This window comes from Panthera tigris, chromosome F3 (genome assembly GCF_018350195.1).
Source record: "Panthera tigris isolate Pti1 chromosome F3, P.tigris_Pti1_mat1.1, whole genome shotgun sequence".
NCBI lineage: Eukaryota > Metazoa > Chordata > Mammalia > Carnivora > Felidae > Panthera > Panthera tigris.
The window spans coordinates 69,034,827-69,060,293 of NC_056678.1; the positions used below are offsets into that span (position 1 = coordinate 69,034,827).

Below are 25,467 nucleotides of genomic sequence, written 5' to 3' on the forward strand. Positions count from 1 at the left end.
CAAGCAGGAGGAAGGAAAAATTACCTCGTTGGGTTGATCGGAGTAAGGTCAAAGCTTAGGTCCGTTTTAAAGGTAAAAAATCCAGAGGATTCTAATTTGAGGGTATCAAGGCCTTAAGGATGTTGACTTGTGGATTTTAATGATCTCTTGTCCAGAAATGGGCCTTGCTCTTTTCTCGCGGGCCAACCACACATTAAAATCTGAGAGGATTTCACTGGAAGAGGGAATGTGGTGGCAGATGGGGTGGTAGGATTGTCTGCGTGAGTACGTTCTACTCTGAAACTCGCATTCCGACTTCTCTTACAGTACTCTCAAAAGGAAGACAAATACGAAGAAGAGATAAAGATTCTTACGGATAAACTCAAGGAGGTGAGCTGAGGGAATTCTAGGGAAGGAATCAAAATATTTAGAGGTGTATGAGGCCCTGACTTGGACTTAGACGAGCTGGCTGTGATTGTGAAGGGTGTGCAAGTAGAAGGTGGAGACACAGAACTCTTCTTGCTCATCTCTGACTCCGTCTGCTGTCCCATTTCCCCAGGCGGAGACCCGTGCTGAGTTTGCCGAGAGGTCAGTGGCCAAGCTGGAGAAGACGATTGATGACTTGGAAGGTATGGAGCCTGGGAGCGGGATCAGAGCTACAGAGGAAGACCTTGCCCGTTGACCGCTTCCCTCCTTCCCCGTGCACCAAAGGGAGTCGGCGGGGACCTGGCACACGTCCCGTGCCCTGTCCTGTGCCACAGCTGGGTGAAACGGGTCAAGACCCGGAATTGGAGTTTTACACATACACCCTCTTCCTTTTGGTCAGACTTTATCTAGTATTCTGGAATTGGCATCCTTCTCTTGGAGGAGACTGGTCATGGCTGCATTTACCTCCAATTGGCTGGTCTGAAATGGTGGTCTCTGGGGTGAGATGGTGGCCATACTTTGATGGCAGTGAGAGCACGTATTACCCCACGGCTACATTCGGCCATCCTGTTCATCGCTTCAGCTGCGGGCGACCTCTCCAAGAGACACGGCTGTGGGATGTCCATGTCCCAGAGCTGGCCAGTCCGAGGGGCTTTCTAAATGCACTTTGTCCCCACGTTTTGGCGGCCGTGTGCACTGTGAGAAAGGACGCTGTGCTTTGAGAACTCTGACATAAGCTCTGGGTAGCACACCATTCTCTTACCTGGGGAGGGTTTGGGGGAGCAGCCTGCAGAGCAGAGGGGCCAAGAATACTGGTCTTGATCGGTAGATAGAGAAGAAGTGTCTGAATCTTAATGTGTGCTTTCTCCTTTCTCTGTTTTCATCAAATTAAGTGTTATCCCTGCTGGCAATTGGATTAGCTGGGTGGGAGTGGTAGCTGCTTGAGTGCATTTGGTAGCAAGAACGTCTAGTCACGGCCGTGCCTGGGTTCTCCGCCTTGACTGCAGTGGACTAGAGGCGGCAAGAAGCCCAGTGGTCTGGGTGGGGGGCAGAGGATCTGAAAATGGCCTGTTGTGGCCGCCAGGGTGGATGTCCTCCTAACCTGTGGTATTAGACCCACGGTCACACTTCTCCTAATTTCTAATGATTCCCTCTCTTCATTTGCTTCTGATACCTTTCACTCTGTCCCCTGGTTCCTCCCTGTGTTCCTGTGCCTGTCCAGATGAGCTCTATGCCCAGAAACTGAAGTACAAGGCCATTAGCGAGGAGCTGGACCACGCCCTCAATGACATGACCTCTATGTAACTATCTGACAGCAGAGCGGGGCTGGGGCCTTGGCTCGTGGGTGGTTGGGGCTCCAGGCTGTGCATAGTGTGCTTTGGTTTTATCCTCTGGAAACGGGGGGTCTTCACTCTATCTTTAAACTATTGGTGCTGGTTACTTGTTGGCAAAAGCTGGGGTGGCATTTAATATTGAATCAGTTGTAGCACCCTGATCGATGTGTGATTTTTTTTTTTTAAGTATATTTTTGTTCATAGTCCCTTCATTATATCCATGATTTTTTTCTATTTGCTTCTCAAATTTAGTCTTCTCAGAGGGGACACCGCTGAAGGTAGAACTATGTCATCAGATAACTAAGAACGTAGGGCCCAGAGAGCCAGTGACTTGGGCCCTAACGTTGATTGCATGACAAAATTCAGATCTCCTGTGTGTATGTAATTTGTGCCTGGTATTGAACTTCAGGAGAAACACCCATGATTGGAAATCTCAAATTCAGCAAAGAATTAAGCCGACTCCCAGAGCAAGCCAGGCGGTAAAAAGCACCAAGAAGAGTTACCGGGGACTTCATCCGTTTGCTGTGGACCCCTGACCCTTGATGCTAATCCACCTCTTTGTATCTGTCCTACTAACCCTGAGAAGAAGCCAAATGACTCAGGCTGTGGTATCTGGCTGTCTTTTCTCCTTCCTACTGCCTTCTCTTCCCTTTTCTCCCAAATCGCTGTGTGATTGATGCTAGTCCTTCTTACCTAGAGTCTCCTTACTTTTTCATACAGATAACCATCACCGTTTCTGCTCTGTTCTGGATCTGCCCCCTTTCCTCGGGGAACCCAGCGCCCCACTCTCGCTCTGGATTCCATTTGGGTCGGCCTGGCTGGTCCCCAAGGCATTAGGATGTAGGGGGGGCACAAAGCAACTTATGTATTCTTCCACCCACTCCCCCCCCCCCCCCCAAATTAAAATGTTAAGCTGCTGGAAGCCTCCTGCCACCCTGCATTTGTGTCACTGACAAAGCTGCTGCTGTCCCTGAGGAGGAGCCTTGGGGGTGTGATGTGGGGAATAGCTATTGTAGGCTCTCTCTCCTCTGACTTATATAATCAAAGCCACTTTTGTGTGTGTCTATTCTTTCTTGACATTTAAGCTCAAGTGATTGGAGTCTGTCGGAGTGGTGGGCTAGCGGAGGTTCCGGGCGGGGTGTGTGTAGGCCGCGGGAGGTCTTTCACCTCCATTACTTGGAGGCTCCCATCCTTTTCAGTTAGCTCCTCCTCCTCCTCCCATAGGGTCCCAGTGCCTCCCGATACGCTTTCTTGGCCCTTTGTTCGGTGGCTCACACGGTGCATCTTCAGAACACCTGATGGTCTCAAATGTGTTACCACCAAACTTGACTTGTTAGGTCATCCCAAGTCACAGAGAAATCCATAGAATTTTCAGCCGTTCCGTTTGTTCGTTCAAACCCTTCTAACACTCGAGGTATACTGCCGTTTGCCTGCCGGCACGTGGTAGTGGGACATGAGACGCGATCAACGGTTGCGACTGGGAAAACTAAACAACCAGTCATCCATGTTCCAAATGGTTTATTACATACATAAGAGTGGTAAATTTCTGTTGGTAAAACCGTTCCTGGTTTACGTTGTGGAATTACGTGGCAACTTTTTGCAGACTCCTTTTCCAGTTTGCACAGCCGCGATGGCTCAGCCTGGGCAGTGCAGCAGGCAGCTGTACTTCCCTAAGCACCTGAGTGGCGTCCACTTAGCACCTCGGTTTCTCAGCAGATTATATATTTAAAACTTGCTTTTCTTTTGGCCATTAGAGCCCGGGGCAGAGGTTTTCCCTAATCTAAAACTTTCGGTTGTATTGAATTCAGGTTTCTTTCTGTCCATACCATTTTTTCTTGCTACACAGCCTTTGGGATTAAGGTAGAGATTGATTGATTCAGCTAACGCTTAACTGGTGTCTTTTAGGCACAGAGAATTACGGCGGGACAGAAATAATCAAAGATGGAGGCACCATCCCCATTTTTAGGTTGCCCAGAATCTAGTAGGGAGAGAACATAAATGAAGCTACAGGTGATCTGTGGCTTAGCCACAAATACCAAACTGTGGGAATTCAGAGGGGACGGGTTGGTTCCAGTGGGATGGTTAGGAGAGACTCACAGAACGAGGCACATAGTAGGTACTTAATAAACATGCTAAAACTTGCTTTTTCATGTCTACCGCGTTCTAAAAAATTGGATTCCTGACAAACAGATTTGATTGAGGGATAGTGGATATTGAGCATTTGGGTCAAGGACCAGCGGAGGAGTAGAGGCATAGATAGAGACAGGAAGGACGTAGCTGTAGAGGTAGATGTAGACAGTAGGGGCAGGCGTGTGCAGGACTCAGGTGTGGAGTTTTAGTTTGTGGGCGACGGGGATGCCACTGGGGGTTTCGAACAAAGATACGTTCTGATCTGAGTAGCAAAGGAGAAGAACTGATTCTGCAGCCGAGTCAGTGTTTCACAAGGAGAGCAGATTATCAAAGTGGCCCATTAAGACGGTGATTCCCAAATTTCAGTCACTTGCATGCTACTTGGTGGCTTTTGCCATATTCCTGTGCTCCCTACGTTATTTCTTCCTTCACATTTACTCGTTTTCAAATTTGTCTTTACATAATTCTAATTTGAAACCAAAGGTTTGATGTGTGCTAGTGAGTTTTCCTGATGCACATTAAAGCAACACAGCAAATACGTTTTTTCATTTTTTTTTTTTTTAAACGTTTATTTACTTTTGAGACAGAGCATGAACGGGGGAGGGTCAGAGAGAGAGAGGGAGACACAGAATCTGAAACAGGCTCCAGGCTCTGAGCTGTCAGCACAGAGCCCGACGCGGGGCTCGAACTCACGAGCCGTGAGATCACAACCTGAGCCGAAGTCGGACGCTTAACCGACTGAGCCACCCAGGCGCCCCGCAAATAACGTTTTTAAAATTTTTTTAATGTTTATTCATTTTTGAGAGGGGGGGAGGGGCAGAGAGAGGGGGAGACACAGAATTAGAAGCAGGCTCCAGGCTCTGAGCCGTCAGCACACAGCCCGACGCAGGGCTCGAACCCACGAGAGATCGTGACCTGAGCTGAAGTCGGACGCTTAACCACCTGAGCCACCCAGGCGCCCCGCAAATACGTTTTTTTGAAGTTCACAAGTATATGCTTCCAGAGACCTCCTGACCTAGCACCAGCAGCGAGTATGCTCCCTAGTTGGAGAACAACTAGGGTAGGTTATTTCGGTTTTCCCAGAGAGAACCCTCCATACAGAGGCGGCGCTATGAGCGGCACTCAGCGTGAGGAGGAAAAGTCAACACTGACTGCTTTCGAGCCTAGGAACGTGGTGGCATTAAACACGTAGAGAGGTCACCTGGGCCTGGTTTGAAGAAGAAAGAGAAGGTAGAAGAGAACAGAAGTCTGAGAAACTGGCAGGCATCCAGCTGAAGACAGAGTTCGGGGGTTGAGGGGACAGACGGACGTGAGAGAGACTTGGAACTCCATAAAGGGTGGCAGGCAGTTTAGAGCAGGAAAGCACGTCAGAATCCTGAAAGACCGCTGCACGTGTAAAAAGGAGAACGCAGCAGACAGGAAGCCCTGTGCAGAGGAGGAATGTAAATGGAACTGGGTGGAGGGAGGACGCAGGACAAGGTGTGGTGATCATATAAACGTTTACGGCTGGATAATTGCCGGAGCGTCTCCACTCCAACAGGCTGTGAAGAAGGAGAACTCGAGACGAGATGCTGTCATTGATACTTTATTAATTTGAGGGTGCGTTTTGAGCATTAAGGTCAAGGAGCAGAAGAGTGAACTAGTGGAAAGAAAGTAAAGGCAAGAAATTGAGCCTAGAGCAGTGATGTCCAGTACAGCAGCCGCCTAGCCACATACAGAGCCTGCTGAGCGCTCAAAACGTGGCTTACGTGATTGAGCTAAAATTCTGATGTTATGTGCTTTTGGTTCATCTAAATACAATTAGCCACCACATGTGGCTAGCGACTGCCTGCTGTGTTGGATAGTACGATTCTAGGTGTTTTAGTTTTGAGGCAGAAAGAGTTGACGCAGAGAAAGGCTTCTTACGAAAGAGAGAGGTATGTGACAATAGATAGATGTTCGGAAAAAAGTGAGGTCTTTTACTTCCGGTCGCCTGTCTCTCTCCCTGGGCATGACTGGTGTGAGGGAGGACGGAGCCAGCAGAGCAGAGTGAAATTTGAAACAGTGTGTGGTGCTCAATTCAGTCTTCCATTTAATACAGAAGCCATCCTGTTACCGGGGCCTGGACTGGCTATGGAAATGGGGTCAAGAAGCCGCATTGGTAATCCCAGAGCAAAGCTCTTGATCTCTTTAACTTTTCCCTCTTAATTCTTTTTTCTTTTTTTAAGTTTATTTATTTATTTTAAGAGTGAGAGAGAGAGAGCGCGCGCGCGTGCACGTGCGTGAGCAGGGGAGAGGGAGAGAGAATCCCAAGCTGGCTCCATCTGTGCCGAGCCCAAGACCGGGCTCAAACTCATGAACTGTGAGATCATGACCTGAGCTGAAATCCAGTTGGATGCATAACCAGCTGAACCACCCAGGGGCTCCCCATCTTAATTTCTAAGGTTGAATCACAGGCTGGTGGGTTAGAGTCCTTTTCTACCCTTCCTTACCCTTGTTCGGATGAGGCATGACACGCGGTTCAGGAGCGTTCGCTGTCCTGTGGTTTTGGGCAGCCTCGTCTTAGCCCTGCCCAATCTCTTTCTTTCTCTATGGTACTGCTTGACCACTCCCCAGCTTTAATATTAGGGAGAAGTTAAAAAAAAAAAAAAGCAAAATCTGTTCTTTCTCATCTCTTGAACTGTGAGGCTTTAAAGCAGGTATTGTTCCCTTAAGCATCCCCACTCCCCTTTCCTGTTACAGAATGAAATGGCCCTGATTCAGACCAGTGAGGCCTAGGGATGTGTAGCATCCATGGGATTGTTCCCTAATTAACTGGACGTGGCTAAAAGGGACATCAGACCAAATGGATTCTGTGGCTTGCCTTTTTTGTTTGTTTTATTTTGCTGTATCAGGGAACCAAGAACTTTAATGAGCTGGTGTCTGATCCTGAAGTTTTAATCACTAGAGATTGCAGAGTTAGAACCCTTATTACTGTTACTGAGTTCAAGCCGAGAGCATGACCACACTTATCTTCTGGCCTCATACAGTTCTTAGGGGACTATGTGCTCTAGAGCTTAATCAGGCAAGAAAATGCTTCCACTTCTCTGTCTCTTTACTTCTTCCCTACATGGAACAAAACCCTCATTGACCAGGCCGTTGTGAGGGATAAGATTCTGATAATACCCTTCTTCCCCAAGACAGGAGTGGCAGTCACACTAACTGTCTTGGATGTGGTTGCTCCTGAGGAGTCAGGTGGTACTCCTGCCACAGAAAGCTTAAGAAATGAGAGTTCAGGGGCATCTGGGGGGCTCAGTTGGTTGTGCGTCTAACTTCAGCTCAGGTCACGATCTCACGGTTTGTGAGTTCTAGCCCCGCGTCAGGCTCTGTCCTGAGAACTCAGAGCCTGGAGCTTGCTTCAGATTCTGTGTCTCCCTCTCTCTCTGCCCCTCCCCTGCTCACGCTCTCACTCTCTCTCAAAAATAAACATTTAAAAAAAGGAAAATAAGAGTTCAATAGAAATTTGAACCCCTGCATTTGTCAGAGAAGCCCCAGTGAATAAGACAGGTGCAGTCGTAGACCTCACGGAGTTTCTGGGCTAGTGTGGTGGTTCTCAACGGTGGATAATTCTGGGATGTACAGAACAGTCCCGCTTAGTGCTGTCTCCTGCCCAACATGTGTGTGCAGCGTCCTCTAGTTACTGCCCCCATACATTTCCAAATTTCTTTCCAAGGGGAGAGAAGGGGCAGTAATTGTATACGTATAAGAACCACTGCTTTAACGAGACGTGCAATTCTAAATGTTCGCTCCAGTTCTGCCTTTTAGTACAACTATTATTTTGGTTATTCCCTCCCAGCATCATTTTGTGTGTATATGTATGTTTTCTGTTTTGATGGTGTTCATAAAGTGGCAAATCTTATTGGGACCATACTGGCCATCATCTTCCAGGTAGAACTGGAGAAAACCTGCCCGGAGGGCAGCGTGCCAAAGCACTGCACCTTGACCGTGGGCACAGTCAGCCCACAGATGCAATTGATTTTAAGACAGAAGAGGGGCGCCTGGGTGGCTCAGTCGGTTAAGCGGCCAACTTCGGCCCAGGTCATGATCTCGCGGTCCGTGAGTTCGAGCCCCGCGTCGGGCTCTGTGCTGACGGCTCAGAGCCTGGAGCCTGTTTCAGATTCTGTGTCTCCCTCTCTCTGACCCTCCCCCATTCATGCTTTGTCTCTCTCTGTCTCAAAAATAAACGTTAAAAAAAAAAAAAAAAGACAGAAGAGTATGTCTTGGGCTTGCTTCGGCGGCACATAACACTAACGTTGGAAAGGTGGAAGAGGGTGGGTCTTTATACTGAGGTCCTGAGACCATTTTGAAACAGACTGAAAACACTGGAAGAAACTTACTTGTGAACTTGAGAAACTGGTACTAGTAGACCAGGAAGGTCTGTCCCTAAGTTCCCATCACCCCTGTGCTCGTCTGATGGATTTGGTTTCTCCCTACCCCCTCTTTAAGGTGTGCTGCAGGGGGGAACATTCAGCTACAGTCAGTGTTTTGAGCACTGAACTATTTATATCGGGAATGCTTTCGGTTATGAGAAACAGCTTAACTGTAGCTTAAATAAATATGGGACTGACTTTTTTTCTCCTGCAACAAGTCAGATTTGAGCAGCTGTGGCCGGGGGTAACTGTGTTTCTCTGACTCTCTTGGCCCTCTTGTAAGTTTGAAATCTGCAACTCTCATCCTCACATCCGTGTTCAAGGCAAGAAAGAAAGCTAGTTTCCCCAGAAGCTTTCCAGCAGATTACCCCTATATCTCATTGGCCAGAACTGGATCCCTAACAGCAAGGGAGGCTGGAAAAGGGAACAGGATAATCTCAGTTCACCTTCCCTGGAGCTAGACACACTGCTGACCCCAATGGGATTGAGTTCTTTTAAAATTTTTTGTTTTTGTTTATTTTTGAGAGAGACAGAACGCAAGAGAGGGAGAGGCAGAGAGAGAGGGAGACAGAATCCAAAGCAGGCTCCAGGCTCTAGGCTCTGAGCTGTCAGCACAGAGCCCGACGTGGGGCTCGAACCTAGGAACCGCGAGATCGTGACCTGAGCCGAAGTCAGATGCTCAACCGACTAGGCCACCCAGTCGCCCCAAATGTCCTTTTTTTGAAGAAATTTTTAAAATATTTATTTTTGAGAGAGAGAGAGAGAGAGAGAGAGAATAAGGGGGGGAGGGGCAGAGAGAGAGAGAGGGAGACACAGAATCTGCAGGAGGCTCCAAGCTCTGAGCTGTCAGCACAGAACCCGATGGGGGACTCGAACCCACGAACTGTGAGATCATGACCTGAGCCGAAGTCGGACGCTCAACTGAGTGAGCCACCCAGGCGCCCCCGGATTGGGTTCTTTTAGAAAAGGGGAGGTGGGGTTTTGATTGGATAGGCTCCTATGCTGGGTTTACCACTGAGCGCCTATAACAAGAAGCATGAGGGAGTAGGATTGAATGGATGTAGGGATATTGATCCCAGTTTATCATTCACAATGCTGGATCGAATGCTTTTACAGAAAAATGTACCAACTTTTTACCTGAGTTCCTTTCAAACCCTGAATGTTGTAAATATAATTCTTGTAAGCCAGCTGTGCTCCTTCCTTTGCCCTGGGTCCCTCGTCTGTTTTTCAACCCAAGGAGTAAATACCTTTGTGAAATAGATAGATTTTTCCTTCTTAAAGCGTTGTGCTTGCAACTTGTGAGCTTGGATTATTTTATTCCTCTGTTGGTCCTCGCACTGCCCGCCTGCGTCTCACTGCCCTGTGTCTGAGTCCTCCTCGCATCCACAGATGCTTGTGATGTGTACCAGCTAGTCAGAGGTTTCGGGATTTATTTCTGGTATTCCACTAACATCCTTTTTCTCTTTCTCCTCCTGTTTCCTCTTCTCTTGTTTCCTCGCCTCTCTGTTGCTGCTGCAGAGCGCCTCTACAGCCAACTTGAGCGAAACCGAGTGCTCTCTAGCGAGCTGAAGCTAACGCTGCATGATCTGTGTGGCTGATGGGCAGGGCTCCCTCTGCCCATTAAGCTGAGCTTACCGCTCACACCACTGACCTGGACCCCAGCAAAAAGCTGATTGTTTTTTTGAAAGGCAGTTTTGCCCTAAGCAAATTGCTTTTTAATTGGGGCAGTGAGAGTATTCCTGACTTCCCCACCGCTGTGTAGTGAGAACAGTTGATAGTGTTTCCATCCCTTTTCAAGAGATAATGGATGAAGGAGGGAGGAGCCCGCGAGAACAGAGCAAGGGAACCTGGGAGAGTTTTCTGGTTTCCACCCTTACTTGCTGCTCTTTCCCTGTGTGCCGACTGTAAGCTGTGTTCCCCTTGGCATGGATGTTTTCTAACAATAAAAGGACTGATTGGACAAGATGTCGTGATTGCTTCATCTGCAGGCCCAGAGACGGGCCCTTCTGAGCCGGTGGACAGAAGGGGAGGGAGAGGAAGGGGTGCGGGCCATCAACAGATCTGTGGTTTTGCTTGCTAGGTGTTCAGCTGCTGCTTTTTTTTCCTGACGTTTTCCTTCTTGTTTCTTTTTGCTGGTTTTATGCTTAATTGTAAGTAGCTGTCGGGAGCTAGTTGTGAGCAGTAGCTCTCCACAAACCTCCGTTGAGGTTTGCTTACGTTTGGTAGTGTTCTTGGCTTCAGGGGCTCTGTGATAGGCTCTGGGGGTCTTTCATTCATCCCACCAGTTGTTCCTCTCCTTTCCATTTTGGAGGAAGCTTATAGCGCATGAAGATCTTGTATTCTCAGGGTGAGACTCTGATGTTTTTACTGGTGGAAACATGCCCGGAACCATGTCAAATAAGTACCATCCTACGGGCAAAGCCCCGAAGAAAGAATGGCTGATGCTTAAGGCTGCCTCCTTCGGGGACTGCAAACTGAAAGCCTTGGTGGGTGTGGCTATGGGAGGAAATGACTGATAGGTCCCCAGCCCCTTCCCCCAGAAGTATAGCCACACCTGCAACTCCAGGGGGCACGCCAGAGTCCCTGCAGAAGTGGGTGGTGCAGTGGCTCAGGCCTGGCGCCGGGAAGGCGGTGCTTTGGTAGTCTGCAGCCTTCCTGCAGCAGGAGCGATTCTCACGGTGGGCAGACCTTGACCTTTACTTCTAGTTCTAGTAACGTCTCTCCTTTACCCCCATTAGATAAGCTGAAATGCACCAAAGAGGAGCACCTCTGTACGCAAAGGATGCTGGACCAGACTCTGCTTGACCTGAATGAGATGTAGAGCACCCCAGTCCCGCCCTGCCGCTGCTCCTCCCCCTGACCCTGACTCCGCCTGAGGCCAGCCTGCCCGAAGCTGGCCTGGAAACTGAGGGCTGATCTTTAACTGGAAGTCCGCTTTCTCCTTTTTGCCGCCTCTCCCACCCCAACCCCTGTATCTTTTTCGCCAAACTGTCTCTGCCTCTCCCCTGAGATTCCAGTTGGGCTTGAGGCCGAGCACCTTTGGGAACAACGTTTAAGGGAATGTGAGCACAATGCAAAGTGTCTTTACAAGCATGTTGTGATGTACACATTTTGTAATTACCTTTTTTTGTTGTTGCTGTAGCGACCCATTTGTAAAACATTCCTAATAATTCCACAGTTCTGAAGCAGCAGTCTTAGTCCTTCCTCACTTGGAAGGTTTGGAAAGTTAACTTTTCAGCCTAACGCACACTGCTCTCTCTGCAGAGGAGGGAGAGCGGCAAGGCCTGCCTGCCTACTGAGGGCCAGAGCCCCGAAAGGTACCCACTCTGGGAAGCTTCGTTGCTCTGTCCAAAGTACCGGCCAAATTAGAAAGGTGATTCCAGGAGGAGTTAGCCAAAAAAGTGTGGCTCAGGGTTTCAGCTTTAAGGTATCTTTGAGCAACTTTAATTTCTTTTCATCAGAAGTGACCAAACAAATTAAGGTGTGAGACCTCTGTCTGAGACCAAATCCTTGTCCTATCCTCACCCCTCTCTCTCCTAACCGCTCACAGAATGGATCATGTCCCCTTTATGTTGAGGTGACCACTTATTTGCTCTCCTGCCTCCTTGGAAGAAGAAAAGAAAATTACGTGTTTGCCACTGATTTAGCCACATGAAACAAACTTATCTCGTCACCCTTCTCTGGGACTGAAGCTGCTGTCTCTAAAAGTGCCACGTCATTGTGCTTTGTGTTAGTGCTGGAGAAATCTTGAATAGCTTACGTACAAAACCGTTTTTAAATTTTATATTATTTTGAAACTTTGCTTCTTTAGGGTTGGGGCACCTTGGCCACTCTGTCAGGCTGAGAACTGTACAGTCTGTGGGCTGACGGTGTGCTGATCTTTTAAAAGTTTCTTTCCCTGCCCAATCCCCCCTTTTGGTGAGGTTTCTGTGAGGTCTGTTAGGTGTGCATCCGGCAGCTTCTTGGCTTACAATGCACTGTCCTTTGGTGTGCTCTCTCCGGGGCCGATTGAGAGAAAGAAACCAATAGTGCGACTGTTTTGATACTGAAAATTGACAACTGTCTTTTTGAAATAAAGAACCAGTCCCTCCAATTCTCAGACCTCCTTGACTTTTATTTACTAATCCAAATGCGCTTTCTCCACAGGAACTATGAGGTTTGAGGTAAAAATCAGATCTTTGTGGGTGGTGGCAACAGGATCTCATAGAGAACACACGCTTTGGAAGCAGACCACCAAAACTGGATTCGAAACTCAGCTCAGATTCTTACTTCTATGTACTGATAGAAATAAGTTGTAAAATAGAGATAATGTGTATTATCAGGGTAAATGTGAACATCAGAAATAATAGTTATATGCAAGGCCTCTTCTAGGTTACTTAAGTTAGCACTGGCGCATTCAGGGCTTTTCCTTCACAACTGTGCTGGTTCCAAACCACGGATTTATTAGGCTCGGTGCTCCTTAAATCACTTCAACACTGTTCACACGCTGCCCTGTGACAGCCTTTGAGCCGGTAGTCCGTCGGGTATTTGGAGAGCACAGGTTAGTTTAACCAGGAGTGTTTGCTCAGAGACCGGCTGTGCACGTGGACGACCTGAGCCTTGTGGTCGCCGGGGCCTGGCATTTACTGCACTCTGGCCTTGAGGCTGGACACGAGTCCGACTCCTAGTAAAAAAGACACAGCTCCCTTGACAAAGTCAGCTGTTTATGCCAGAGACTGCAAATTTTTTTCCATTTATAGGCACCGACCAATGCTACCTGGAAATTACGGCCAAAAAAAACCCACCAAAACTTTTTTCTGCTAGGAGCCGAACACGAGGTAGGCAACGGAAGAAATTAAACTGGGAGAAGTTAGCCCTTCCTCGACATTTTGCTCCTTTCTTTGCGGCCAACATTTAGGGAACTTGCCCCCCCCCCCCCCCCCCGAGCACGTGGCAGGCTTCCCGCCTCCCGTTGCCACGTGCCCCTCCCTAGCGCTCCCACAATTCCCGGCCGGGAGGAGGCACCGCCCCCTGTGGCGTCGCGCCCGCGGATTGGCCGGCGCCGGCGGGCCGCGGCCTCGGTCGAGCTGAGGCGCGGAAGCGGCGGTCGCCATGACGGACTCCGGGGCCTCGAGGCCCCGACGGAGCCGGCCGTTTGTCGGCCGGCCCACGCCCCGCGTCGCGCTGCTGCTTCAGTGTCTGCTTGGGACCCTGGCCAACAAGCTCAACGTGCCGCAGGTGTTGCTCCCCTTCGGCCGGGAGCCGGGCCGCGTGCCCTTCCTGCTGGAGGCGCAGCGGGGCTGCTACACCTGGTGAGGGGGTGCGCGGGCTTCCTGTGGGGGCCCTGCCGCCGGGCCCGGGGACGACTTCCTGGGAGCGGGGCGCCTGCGGTGGGGGGGCCCCGGCCACTCGCCCCGGGCGGCTCTCGCTCCGCGAGGGATCCCCGTGCGCCACTGCGTTACTGTGTTCCGCGCCGGCAGAAGGGGGAACTTGGGGGACGGGAGGAGGGCCCCGCTGGGTGGCCAGGACCGCCCCCTGTGCGACGGCGTGTTTTCAGGGGCGACTGCCGCGCGGGGGCTGGGCGGCCGCGACGTCGCCGGGTGCGAGAGCCTCGCGGACGTGTCCGGGCGCCGCTGCGGCCTGAGCGGCGCCGGGGTCTGCGCCGTGGACGCCGCTCACCTCCCGCTCGGCGGCCCGGGGCCTTCGCGGCCTCGTCGAGGGTGAGGCAGGGAAGCTCGGCATCAGCGCCCCAAGAGGAGGTTTCTGGGTCTTGGCTTCGTTGGGTTTCGTTTCGTTTCGTTTTTTGTTGCTGTTGTTGGAGTTGGACTCCGACCTCCTCGGTTAGGCGGCCTTTCTACCTCAGCAGCCCGTTTACATTGGACCGAAACACATTGCTCAGAGCAGGAGAAATCTCCGCCTCTCGTTATTGGGCACACATCAGTGTGTTTACAGACCGGGGGGACACTATGGCAATCTTCTTTTATTTTGTTTTTAAATTTTATTTAGAGAGAGACAGCGGGGGAGGGGAGAGAGTGGGGGAGACCCTGAGAGACGGAGAGAGAAGGTCTCAAGCAGGCTCCACCCTGTCAGTGCAGAGTTCGTGGCAAGGCAAGAAACCCATGAACCTGGGGTCATGACCTGTCCCCAGATCAAGAGTCGGGGGCCCAACTGACTGAGCCACCCAGGCGCCCCTGTAACAATCTTATTTGAAATACTGACGGAGGAACATAATACTTGTATAACTTTGCACAGGGGATCTTTGGGGAAGGTTCTCATCAGTCTCTCACTGAAATCTTGTGTCTCTGAACGTGGTTCCTATTTTAAAGTGTCATTTACATGCACCTGATTAAACGTGACATGGGGAAACTGTAAGAATCTGTGTTCTGCTAAAAGTTCATTTTAACCCACATTCTTATCTCCAACCCTTAAGTATTTTATTCTGGCAGGCATTCTACCCATCATGACGCAGTAACCGTTGAGCCTTTATATGAAAATGGCACCTTATGTTCCCAAAAAGCTGTGCTCATTGCTGAATCTTCCCAACCGATACGCCTCAGCAGTATTATTCTTGCTCGAGAGATAGGTACGTTGAGAGAAAACACATTATGAAATTGTTCGTCTGGAGTAGAATAATCTGATATCCTTTATACATGATTAATACAGATGGTGCTTCAAATAGAAAATAGAAAAAAGCATTCTGCAGTGTAAACCCTAATCGTGGCATCCTATTCTGTGACTTTTTTTTTTTTTTTTTTTAATCTAGCACCTGGCATGGTGCCTGATACAGAGTGGAAACCGTAGTTATTTGAATCAATAAAGGAAGGAATTACTAATTGGAACTAGCGTGATTGTGTTAAGGTCTGAGGTGGGTCTTGAATGAGGCAAAAGGTAGTATGAAAACAAGTGCTTCTCAGTGTGGTCTGCGAACCTGTGCCATTGGCATCATCAGTATCGCCTGGAATGTTGTTAGAAGGGTAAGTCCTTGGGGTGCCGGGCTGGTTCAGTCAGTGGAGCGTAGGACTCTTGATCGTGGGTTGTCCCATGATTGATGTAGAGTAGAGATTAGTTAAGAATAAAATCTTAAAAAAAAAAAAAAAAAATGGAGCGTCTGGGTGTCTCAGTCGGTTAAGCGTCCTGCTCTTGGTTTCAGCTCAGGTCATGCTCTCACAGTTTGTGAGTTTGAGCCCCAAGTTGGGCTCTGCGCTGACAGCGTGGAACCTGCTTGGGATTCTCTCTCTCTCTCTCTCTCTCTCTCTCTCTCTCTCTCTCCCCCCCCCCCTCCTCCCCCCTCTCTCTCCCCCTCTGTCTCTCTCTCCCCCTCTGTCTCTCTCTCCCCCTCTCTCTCCCCTTCTCTCCCCCTCTCTCTCCCCTTCTCTCCCCCTCTCCTTCTCCCCCTCTCCCCCCTCTCCTTCTCCCCCCCTCTCCTTCTCCCCCCCTCTCCTTCTCCCCCCCTCTCCTTCTCCCCCCGTCTCCTTCTCCCCCCTCTCCTTCTCCCCCTCTCTCCCTCTCCCCCTCTCTCCCTCTCTCTCTCTCTCCTCCCCTGCACGTGCTCGCTCTCTCAAAATACATAAACTTGGAAAAAAAAAAATGAAATCGTTAAAAAAAAGGAAAAGAGGTATAAATTCTTAGACCCCAGTTTGGATCTGCTGAATTAGAATCTCAGGGGTGAACCCAGGGAATTAACAACCTCTCCAGTGATTCTCATGCACACTAAAGTTTGGGAGGCACTGCACCATTCTGTTTTAGACCAGAGCGGCTGGAGAAGTGCTATCTGTACCCCAAATCAAAGCAAGGCTTTTTGCAGCCTAGAGTTTCTGGCACTTCATTGCTATAATGATAGGCCAGAAATATCTGTATAGTTTTAAAGTATTTTGATAAGTGTATGTCTGTACTGTGTTATTAAAGAGAAGTTCACGGGGCGCCTGGGTGGCTCAGTTGGTTAAGCATCCGACTTCGGCTCAGGTCATGATCCCACAGTTCGTGAGTTCGAGCCCCACGTTGAGCTCTGTGCTGACAGCTCAGAGCCTGGAGCCTGCTTCACATTCTGTGTCTCCCTCTCTCTCTGCCCCTTCCCTGCTCATGCTGTGTCTCTCTCTGTCTCAAAAATAAATAAACATTAAAAAAAAAAAAGTTCACATCGTTTGGCATATCATATTTCATGTGATTGAAGATGCTGTCTATTAGAAACCTGTTTTTTTAAATATACCACTAAGAAAAACATTGCCAACTAAACCGTGCTTTTCTTCACCTAGAATTTCTACTTTATGCCTGTGGAAGAACTCTGACTGACTTAATTAGATTGTTATTTTTATTATGTATCACTATTATGCCTAATAAAAAGGAAAATATAAATAAAATAGACTGGTTAAAATATTTCTTTTTTTAATAGATTTTTAAAAATGTTTTATTTATTTTTGAGAGAGTGCAAGCAGGGGAGGGGCAGAGAGAGGGGGACAGAGGCTCAGATGCAGGTTCCTCACTGACAGGCTGACAGCAGTGAGCATGAACCTCGAGATATGACCTGAGCCAAAGTCAGATGCTCAACTGACCTAGCCATCCAGGGGCCCCCTGCTTAAGATGTTTCTAAAACTATTTTAACATTTCTGCCTCAGATGTAACACTTTTTGGCCGGATATCTTCAACCTCTGTGTTTGTCCCCACAATATCATCTTCTGTGCCATGAAGACTGCTGGGGATGAAGTATTTCTTAAAAGAATCAATTAAAAACAGTAACACTTAAAAGCTGGGGCACATGACTGGCTCAGTTGGAAGAGCATGCAACTCTTTTTTTTTTTTTTCCCTTAAGATTTTATTTTTAAGTTATCTCTATACCCAGCATGGGACCGGAACTCATAACACTGAGTTGCATGCTCCACCAACCGAGCCAGCCAGGTGCCCCAAGAGAGTGTGACTCTTGATCTTGTGGTTGTGAGTTCAAGACCCACATTGGGAGTAGAGATTACTTAAATAAGTAAAACTTTTAAAAAACCCACAACACCTGAAAGCTTTAATATTGGCCTCTTAAGTTAGCTTTGCACTTACATGGAACTGATCTTTTTTTTTTTTTTTTGTCTCCAGTTATGGAAAAGTGCCTAGTACATCTGAGTTACCACCTTTCTTATCCCATCTCCTTAACCAGTTGATTCCCAGGGGATTAAAGAGTGTACTGCCATTGGCACCAGCTTTTCTTCCTACTACTAATACCCATTCTACAAGTTTTGATGAAAACTTTTAATGTTTTCACATAGGGAATCAATGACAACTGTGTCATGACTGTCTGGCTGACAGCAATTATAACGTCATCAGTTATAAAAATCTCAATTTCAGGGGTGCCTGGGTGGCTCAGTCGGTTAAGCGTCCGACTTTGGCTCAGGTCATGATCTCGCGGTCTGTGGGTTCGAGCCCTGCATCGGGCTCTGTGCTGACAGCTCAGAGCCTGGAACCTGTTTCAGATTCTGTGTCTCCCTCTTTCTCTGACCCTCCCCTGTTCATGCTCTCTCTCTGTCTCAAAAATAAATAAATGTTAAAAAATTTTTTTAAAAATCTCAATTTCAGAGATGTTAAAATATCAAAAAAGGAGTGCCTTAGAATCAGTGAAATATGGTTATGAAGATTCTCAAAGATGAGGATCTTTGAGGAATATGTCATGCAAGGCAGCTGCAAATGGATAAAGAAGGATCCCATGGTCAGAAAAGAATTGTTTTGGTCACATAAGCAATTTTTTTAAAAGTTTGTTTATTTATTTTGAGAGAGAGAAAGAGCAAGTGGGGAAGGGGCAGAAAGAGAGGGAGAGAGAGAATACCAAGCAGGCTCCGCACCACCAGTGCAGAGCCCAACATGGGGCTTGAACTCACGAACCATGAGATCATGACCTGAGCCGAAGTCAGACACTTAACCAACTGAGCCACTCAGGTGACCCTTACATAAGCAATTTTTAATGTCATTACTCTTAACTCTGTGAATTCATTCTGATATCAAAAGATTCGTTTACACAGTTGCTAGGAAAAATGTCAAATCTGGCTCTCACCTTAATTTTATCTGACTTGTATATATTCCAAAGTTAAGTATCTTTTAAATCAGTTTTCCCAAATTTGATATTAGTACAGTTGTGTACATAGATGACAAAATGCTCAATGATAAATGCTATTCTCAGTGTCCTACCAGGTACGTTCTCCTGTGAGAGGAAAAGAGCACTCTGAATGGGGGAGGCAGAAGAAGGAGAGGACATTGTGGAAGAAAAGTATATGCCTAAGAGAGATTGTTCATTCATGTTTAGGTGCTTAGAATTTTATGTTTTTGTTGACACTGTAGTAAAGCAAATTAGTGGCTAGGACAGAGATGATGGGTAGAGGTAAGAGACTTGAGGTGGGTGGGCGTGTTTTATTTGGTAAGAGTGCTAGATTTCTTTTGATTTTTGTTCTGTTTTGACTGGGTGCTACCTCCATTTGGTAAAACCTTCAAAGAATATACAAAGTTATATAGTGAAAAGTAAGCCTCTGATGTCATTTGTTCAAGAGGCAGCCACTTTTCTGTATCCTTCAGAGGCCGTCTGAATATATGAATATGCCATTTTCTCGTGGGAAATCTAGATTTTTAACCTTAGGTAAAGGACAACTAGAGGAGTTTGAAGATGAAGGCATGATTTTAGCTTACTTGGAGGATAAAGAAAGGGTCAGACAACTGGATGATTTTGGTGTGGGTAGAGAATATAGGGTGAGCAGTACTTTTTGTGCTATGCTCAGCGTGTTGGTATTCTGTAAACTAATCAACTTACTAGTTGATTAGTTGCTGCAGTGGATTATAATTGTATAATCAAGAGGAATTGATTGGGGAGCTGGGATGAATATGAAAGTCAAGGCAGGAAATATTTACCGTTTCTGCTCCCTCTTTTTTTTTTTTTTTTTTTTTTAAGTTTATTTATTTTGAGAGAGAGAGAGCACAAGCACAGGAGGAGCAGAGAGAGAGGGAGACAGAGAATCCTAAGCAGACTCCATGCTGTCAGCACAGAGCCTGATGTGAGGCTTGAACTCATGAACTGTGGGATCAGGACCTGAACTAAAAACGAGAGTCACACGTTTAATCGACTGAGTCACCCAGGTGCCCCAACTCCTTTTTTTGTTCCTGGCTCTGCATCCCTTTGGTTCTTGAATACTGGCTTCATTCTCTTATTTTTTTCTTTCTCCTTCATCTCCCTGGGTCAATTTTTCTTTCTATCTCATTTGTTTTTCTTTCATTATTACCTTACTCCTGTGTGTACCTGAAGTAATATGGACATGTAGATAAGAATATTCATTATATTATCTAAAAAAGTTACTCATTTCTTTTTATATTTAAAAGAGGTAAGTTGAAGGTATGATATTTCTCTTAATCTCTCTAAATTTATCCATAAATCATACAGGGTAATTTCTTTTTCTTTATGGTCAGTGGCCAGGTATTGAAAAGCTTTCTCCTATAGAAGTAGTCAGATGGGTAGTCATTGTGTGCATAAGGCCTTTCATATATTTTATGTACGGTCACACTGCTTTGGACCTACCATTTCCCTACGTATTTCTCCACGGAAGAAAAGTATTTAATTACCCATTTAATTAGTGCTAGATTATGCAGTGCTTAATTATCTAATGTATATTACCTAAGGTCACCTTCTTTCCTTTGCTGTCCTTGGAACACTTCCTTAATGGTGTGTTTTTACCAGCAGATCCCATGACGTTTCTGCTTTGATCATAGGTCCCATATCTTGGTCTTCAATTCTTTTAACATCAGATCTTTTCATTTAAATATTAGGTAAAAGATTAATCAGTTAAGTTTTTAAAAATAATTTTAGTTTATTTATTTAGTTAAACTTTTCTTAATGTTTATTCATTTTTGAGAGAGAATGCGAGTGGGTTAGGGGCAGAGAGAGAGGGAGACACAGAATCCGAAGCAGGCTCCAGGCTCCAAGCTGTCAGCACAGAACCCGACGCGGGGCTCGAACTCAGGAGTTTTGACATCATGACCTGAGCCGAAGTCGGACGCTCAACCGACTGAGCCACCCAGGTGCACCCCAGTTTTAGTTTATTTTTAAATGTCTGCTTATTTATTTTAAGAGAGAGACAGAGAGTGTGAGTGGGAGAGGGGCAGGGAGAGAGAATCCCAAGCAGGTTCCACACTCAGGGCAGAGCCCAACTATGGGGCTCAGTGCCACAAACCATGAGATCATGAGCTGAAATCAAGAGTGGGACACTCAACTGACTGAGCCACCGAGAGCACCCGTAAAATAATTTTAGATTTATAGAATCCATGCAAAGATGTACAAAGAGTTCCTCTATACCCTTCACCCAGTTTTCTTTAATGTTCTATGTAATGTACTTTTTTTGCTCTAGGATTTAAGACACCACATTACTAAACTAAGTTGTCATGTTTCCTTTGTCTCCTGTGACCTGTGATAGTTTCTCATACTTTCTTTGTCTTTCATGACATTGGCACTTTTAAAGAGTATTAGGTATTTTGTAGAATGTCTTTCAGTTTGGATTTATTTGATGTTTTTTTCATGATTAGATTGGCTTATAGATTTTTAGGAGGAAAACAACAGAAGCAAAGAGCCCTTCCAATGCATTATGTCAGGGTGTACATGGTATCAACATGATTTATCACTAGTGATATTAAGCTTGATCACTTGATTAAAGGTAGTGCCTGTCAGATTTCTCCACTGTAAAGTTACAATAAGTAACTTTCCATATGCTATTCATTAAAAATCATCACTAAGTTTGGTCCACATTCAAAAGAAAAGAAATTAAGCTTCACCTCCTAGAGGGAGGAGTGTCAAAGAATTTGTGGAAGTTATTAAAACCACCATAGTAACTAATAAATACTTGAGAGAAGCTTTGATATATCTTGTTTGTTTTTAAAGTTTCACGCATTAATTTATTTTTTAAAAAGTTTTTTTTAACATTTATTTTTGAGAGAGAGACGTGGGGCCCGAACTCACGAACTTTGAGATATGACCTGAGCCAAAGTCAGATGCTTAATCAAATGAACTTTATTTATTTATTTTGAGAGAGAGCGAGCGCACAGTGGGAGAAGAGCAGAGAGAGAAAGGGAGAGAGAGAATCCCACGCAGGCCTGCGATGTCAGCTCGGAGCCTGATGTGGGACTTGAACTCACGAACTATGAGATCATGACCTGAGCCAAGTCAGATGCTTAACCAACTGAGCCACCCAGGCACCCCTGATGGGGATTTTCTATTTCCCTCATCCTTTCCACACTTTAATAGCATTCTTCTGTAAGGAAAATAACCTACATCTTACAAACGAGTTCCCATTCGTTCATTCATTATTTATATAAGTATTGACTCATGGAAATTTATTTTTGGCTTATAATCCAATATTATCATAATTTATTTTGTTACTTCTTTTTCTGGCTTTGGCCACTGGGAACTCTGTCAGATTGACTCCAATGTCCTTTGGGCTTGCCCAATCTTAATTAAATAATTAGTTTTAGTACTTCCTTACTTTTTAGCACCATAAGATGAGCCAGGCTCATCTTGTATTTTCCCTGACCAGCCATTTCCTGAGGAAGTTCTGGTTCTTTTTGTTAGAGAATTGTATTTAGAAACCAAGATCTCGGTGCTAATGTACTGGTTGCTACTGTAGTGTCATAGTTTCTAAACCCTCTCAGGGGACAGTGCTAGGAAATATATGTATATACACTAACCCACATATATACATAGATCTGTTTACTTCTGTATCCATTTATCTGCATATAAACTCAAACGTGAGTTATTGATATCTTTGGTTCTAATCCTGTACCACAGCATAATTTCTTTGCTAGTGAGAAACCTGCCACTCACTATCTACAGTATATTTACTTATTTACTGAACTTCGGTGTAAATATAAAGTAGTTTTGGTGTGATTAAATCAAGTTTTGTATTTCTCATGAAAGGAAGGCTAGCTTTGCCTGAAGTAGCATATTTTGATGCTCCTGGGGCTGTTTTGAAGGGCACTTGCCTGTGTTACCTAAGAAACATTTCCCTTTGATTTAAAAATTCCGTAAAAGCAGATCCACAACTAGGGACAGAGTTTACCCGTGATGTCCGTTGGTAATTTTGGGTATTGCAGTGGTAGTTACTTTGCTTTTTGTTTCTTGTAGATAAAGCCGAAACTAAAAATGTAGAGTTAAAGCAGCAGAATGAGGGATCTATGTAGGCAGTTCTCTAACACATGGTAAATATGAGAGGTGGGAATATTGTTAAAAGAGCGTACAAAATAATTTTTGTTTCATTCTCAATTCATTCTGTACTGTTTCTATTCGCGTTTCTGAATTTCATTATGGCTATATTGACTGGAACTGTGGTTGGGTCTAATATATTGTTTCCAGGCTTTTTAACCTCATAGTCTAGAAAAAAACACTAGAAATAGAGAAATTTATTGGCAGGACATATGGTTGTCACCCTTTTACTTTCCTAAATAAATACATTAAAGAAATCTATTACCATGATTTCATTAAAAATTTTAATACTTCAGAGCTCAGGTAGAATATAATAATAAAGTATATTCCTTTATTTTATTTTATATTTTAGTTTTTTAAAGATTTTATTTTTAAATAATTTCTTACACCCAACATGGGGCTCAAACTCACAACCCCAAGGTCAAGAGTCACATGCTCCAATGACCGGGCCAGCCAAGTGCCACTAAACTATATTCCTTTAAAGTGAATGCATGTAATTTTATTACTCACTATGTTAAAATTCGTACTTTTTCATTTTTCCATGACTGAATGGAAACATCATTATAGATCAGTATTTGAGAACTACTGTTGGTCTATTGTCTCTTATAAATAGCGGCTTTTGTATTTTTTCATTGTGTTCTTTTCTTCCACAGGTTGAAAGCAACTGTTATAGCCTTTCTTCTTTATAATATAGAATAAGCCTTTGTGTGTTTGAGACATTGAATAGGTTCATGACCTATTGAATTAAATTCTCAGTTTTTGGGTTCATCATAGTGACTGACCACGAACTGCGCTGCGATGTTAAGGTTGATGTGATTCACAGCATTGAAATTATATCTCGAACCCGGGAGCTCTATGTAGATGATTCACCACTGGAACTGATGGTGAGGGCATTGGATGCGGAAGGTAAAGGACTTCAGAAGAGTCAAGAAAATTACCTAAAATAATGTAATACTTCCTCGTGTTTGGCACTTGGAAAAAAGCAACTTGAGACATAAAAGGAGATTAGAAATCGTATTTATTTTTTATGTGAAGCTCATGCCCGTGAGTGTGGTTCAATGTATTTGCTACATACTTTCATAAAATGTTTCTGCTTATTTAATTATTGGTTATCTCAGAAGTTTTTTAACAGTCCAGATTCTGCCACTGAGCTTCTGCTAGTGGTGCCTAGGTCAGCCATTAAGAATATATAATTTTTCTTTTTTTTTTTTTTTTTTTTAACGTTTATTTATCTTTGAGACAGAGAGAGACAGAGCACGAACAGGGGAGGGTCAGAGAGAGGGAGACACAGAATATGAAGCAGGCTCCAGGCTCTGAGCTGTCAGCACAGAGCCCGACGCGGGGCTAGAACTCATGGACCGCAAGATCATGACCTGAGCTGAAGTCAGCCGCCTAACCAACTGAGCCACCCAGGCGCCCCTAATTTTTCTTTTTTTTTGGAATTTATTACTAGCTCTGTTTTGATTAGTCTACTCTTTTTTTTTTTTTTAATTTTTTTTTTTAACGTTTATTTATTTTTTGGGACAGAGAGAGACAGAGCATGAACGGGGGAGGGGCAGAGAGAGAGGGAGACACAGAATCGGAAGCAGGCTCCAGGCTCTGAACCATCAGCCCAGAGCCTGACGCGGGGCTCGAACTCACGGACCGCAAGATCGTGACCTGAGCTGAAGTCGGACGCTTAACCGACTGAGCCACCCAGGCGCCCCTGATTAGTCTACTTTCTATAGGCTACGGGAATTATGTGTAAACCTACGAAAAAGTCTTATAATTTTATTTTTCTTGAAACTGATTTTATATTGCTTCTAGTATACTATATTAATGTATAATATGGTATTTAAAACATTTAAATTTATTGCCACACTGTTTAAAAAATTACTCATTTTGAGACAGAGAGCGTGAATGGGGTGGGGCAGAAAGAGAAGGAGAGAAAGAATTCCAAGAAGGTTCTGGGCTCTCAGCACAGAGCCTGACACAGGGCTTGATCCCAGGACTGTGAGATCATCATCTGAGCTGAAATCAAGGGTCAGACACTTAACCAACTGAGCCATCCCGGTGCCCCTATTGCCATGCATTTTTGTAAGAGTAATTTTTTAAATCTGAAAAATGAATGTATTATAAATATTTTGGAATCTAGTTTTTATAAAATGTTGGAGGGACTGGGGGTTGGGGATGCCTGTCAACCCTGACGTAGACCTTAAGGTGGCCTTTATGTAGAAAGGAACAGAAAAAGTGGCATAACTTTTGTCAGCCAGAAGTTGATCAACTTGAGTCCTTTCTACATTCAGAAAATTTGTGTAGCAACAGCACTTTTGTTCATGTAGGGATCTTCCTGGTATATGTGTTTTAATTCATTATTGATAGTGCTTCTGTTTGTTAATGGAAGAGGCCTAAAAATAATTTTAAAGTTAGATTTCTCTTTCTTGTTAAAGATACCTGAATATTTTTGAATATGTGATTCTGTCTTGTCTGCTTTTGGCTTGCTCTACAGGAAATACTTTTAGTAGTTTGGCAGGGATGATGTTTGAGTGGAGCGTTGCCCAGGATAAAGAATCAGCAAGAGAAGAATTGTCTAGCAAAATTAGGTAATATTGAAACCAAACATAAACCATCTGACTTTGAAGGAGGCATTTGCCTTTGGGTGGCACAGTGAGCAGCAACCACTTGTACGGACTTTGATAATCCTGCCATCTGGGCTTTTTTGGAACAGATAAATTTGCCAGGGGGAAATGTCTTTGATAGAATGACATATGGTGTGGGCATAGGTACTTTATGATCATTTAATTTGAACCGCTGCAGAGGAACTCGTGAGCTCAGGACTATATAATTGTTTGAACCAGGTGTATCTTCTGGCGGTTTTGTTGAGCATGCTGTCTGCACATGCTGAAATACAGTGAGTGAATGGATGATAGTATGAAATTTTGTCTTTAGTGCTAAGAAATTGCTCTCAGACAGTCCCAGGTGTTAGTCCCACAACAGTGTTAGCCACAGGCAAATTAAATACTTTTGTTCTATCTAATCCTATGGAAAA

At 45.4% G+C, this 25,467-nt stretch overlaps 2 protein-coding genes across 19 annotated transcripts in view; both read left to right on the forward strand.

Annotated features, from left to right (window-relative positions):
* Positions 1–12,350, forward strand: part of TPM3 (tropomyosin 3) — a 28,400-nt gene extending 16,050 nt beyond the window's left edge. For 6 of the 14 annotated variants that reach the window (XM_007087939.3, XM_007087941.3, XM_042975403.1 and 3 more), the window contains 3 exons: positions 307–369; positions 539–608; positions 10,996–12,350. In XM_007087939.3, the coding sequence (XP_007088001.2) occupies positions 307–369; positions 539–608; positions 10,996–11,078 (216 nt within the window). In that variant the 3' untranslated portion in view covers positions 11,079–12,350. The other 8 variants (XM_007087937.3, XM_007087940.3, XM_042975404.1 and 5 more) reach the window with 3 other exon arrangements.
* A 974-nt stretch (positions 12,351–13,324) lies between these two features.
* NUP210L (nucleoporin 210 like) overlaps positions 13,325–25,467 on the forward strand; it is an 87,294-nt gene continuing 75,151 nt past the window's right edge. For 3 of the 5 annotated variants that reach the window (XM_042976953.1, XM_042976956.1, XM_042976955.1), the window contains exons 1-4: positions 13,325–13,548; positions 14,683–14,819; positions 23,196–23,345; positions 24,928–25,021. In XM_042976953.1, the coding sequence (XP_042832887.1) occupies positions 13,349–13,548; positions 14,683–14,819; positions 23,196–23,345; positions 24,928–25,021 (581 nt within the window). In that variant the 5' untranslated portion in view covers positions 13,325–13,348. Of the gene's footprint in view, positions 13,549–13,866; positions 13,957–14,682; positions 14,820–23,195; positions 23,346–24,927; positions 25,022–25,467 lie in introns of those variants that run through there. The other 2 variants (XM_042976954.1, XM_042976957.1) reach the window with 2 other exon arrangements.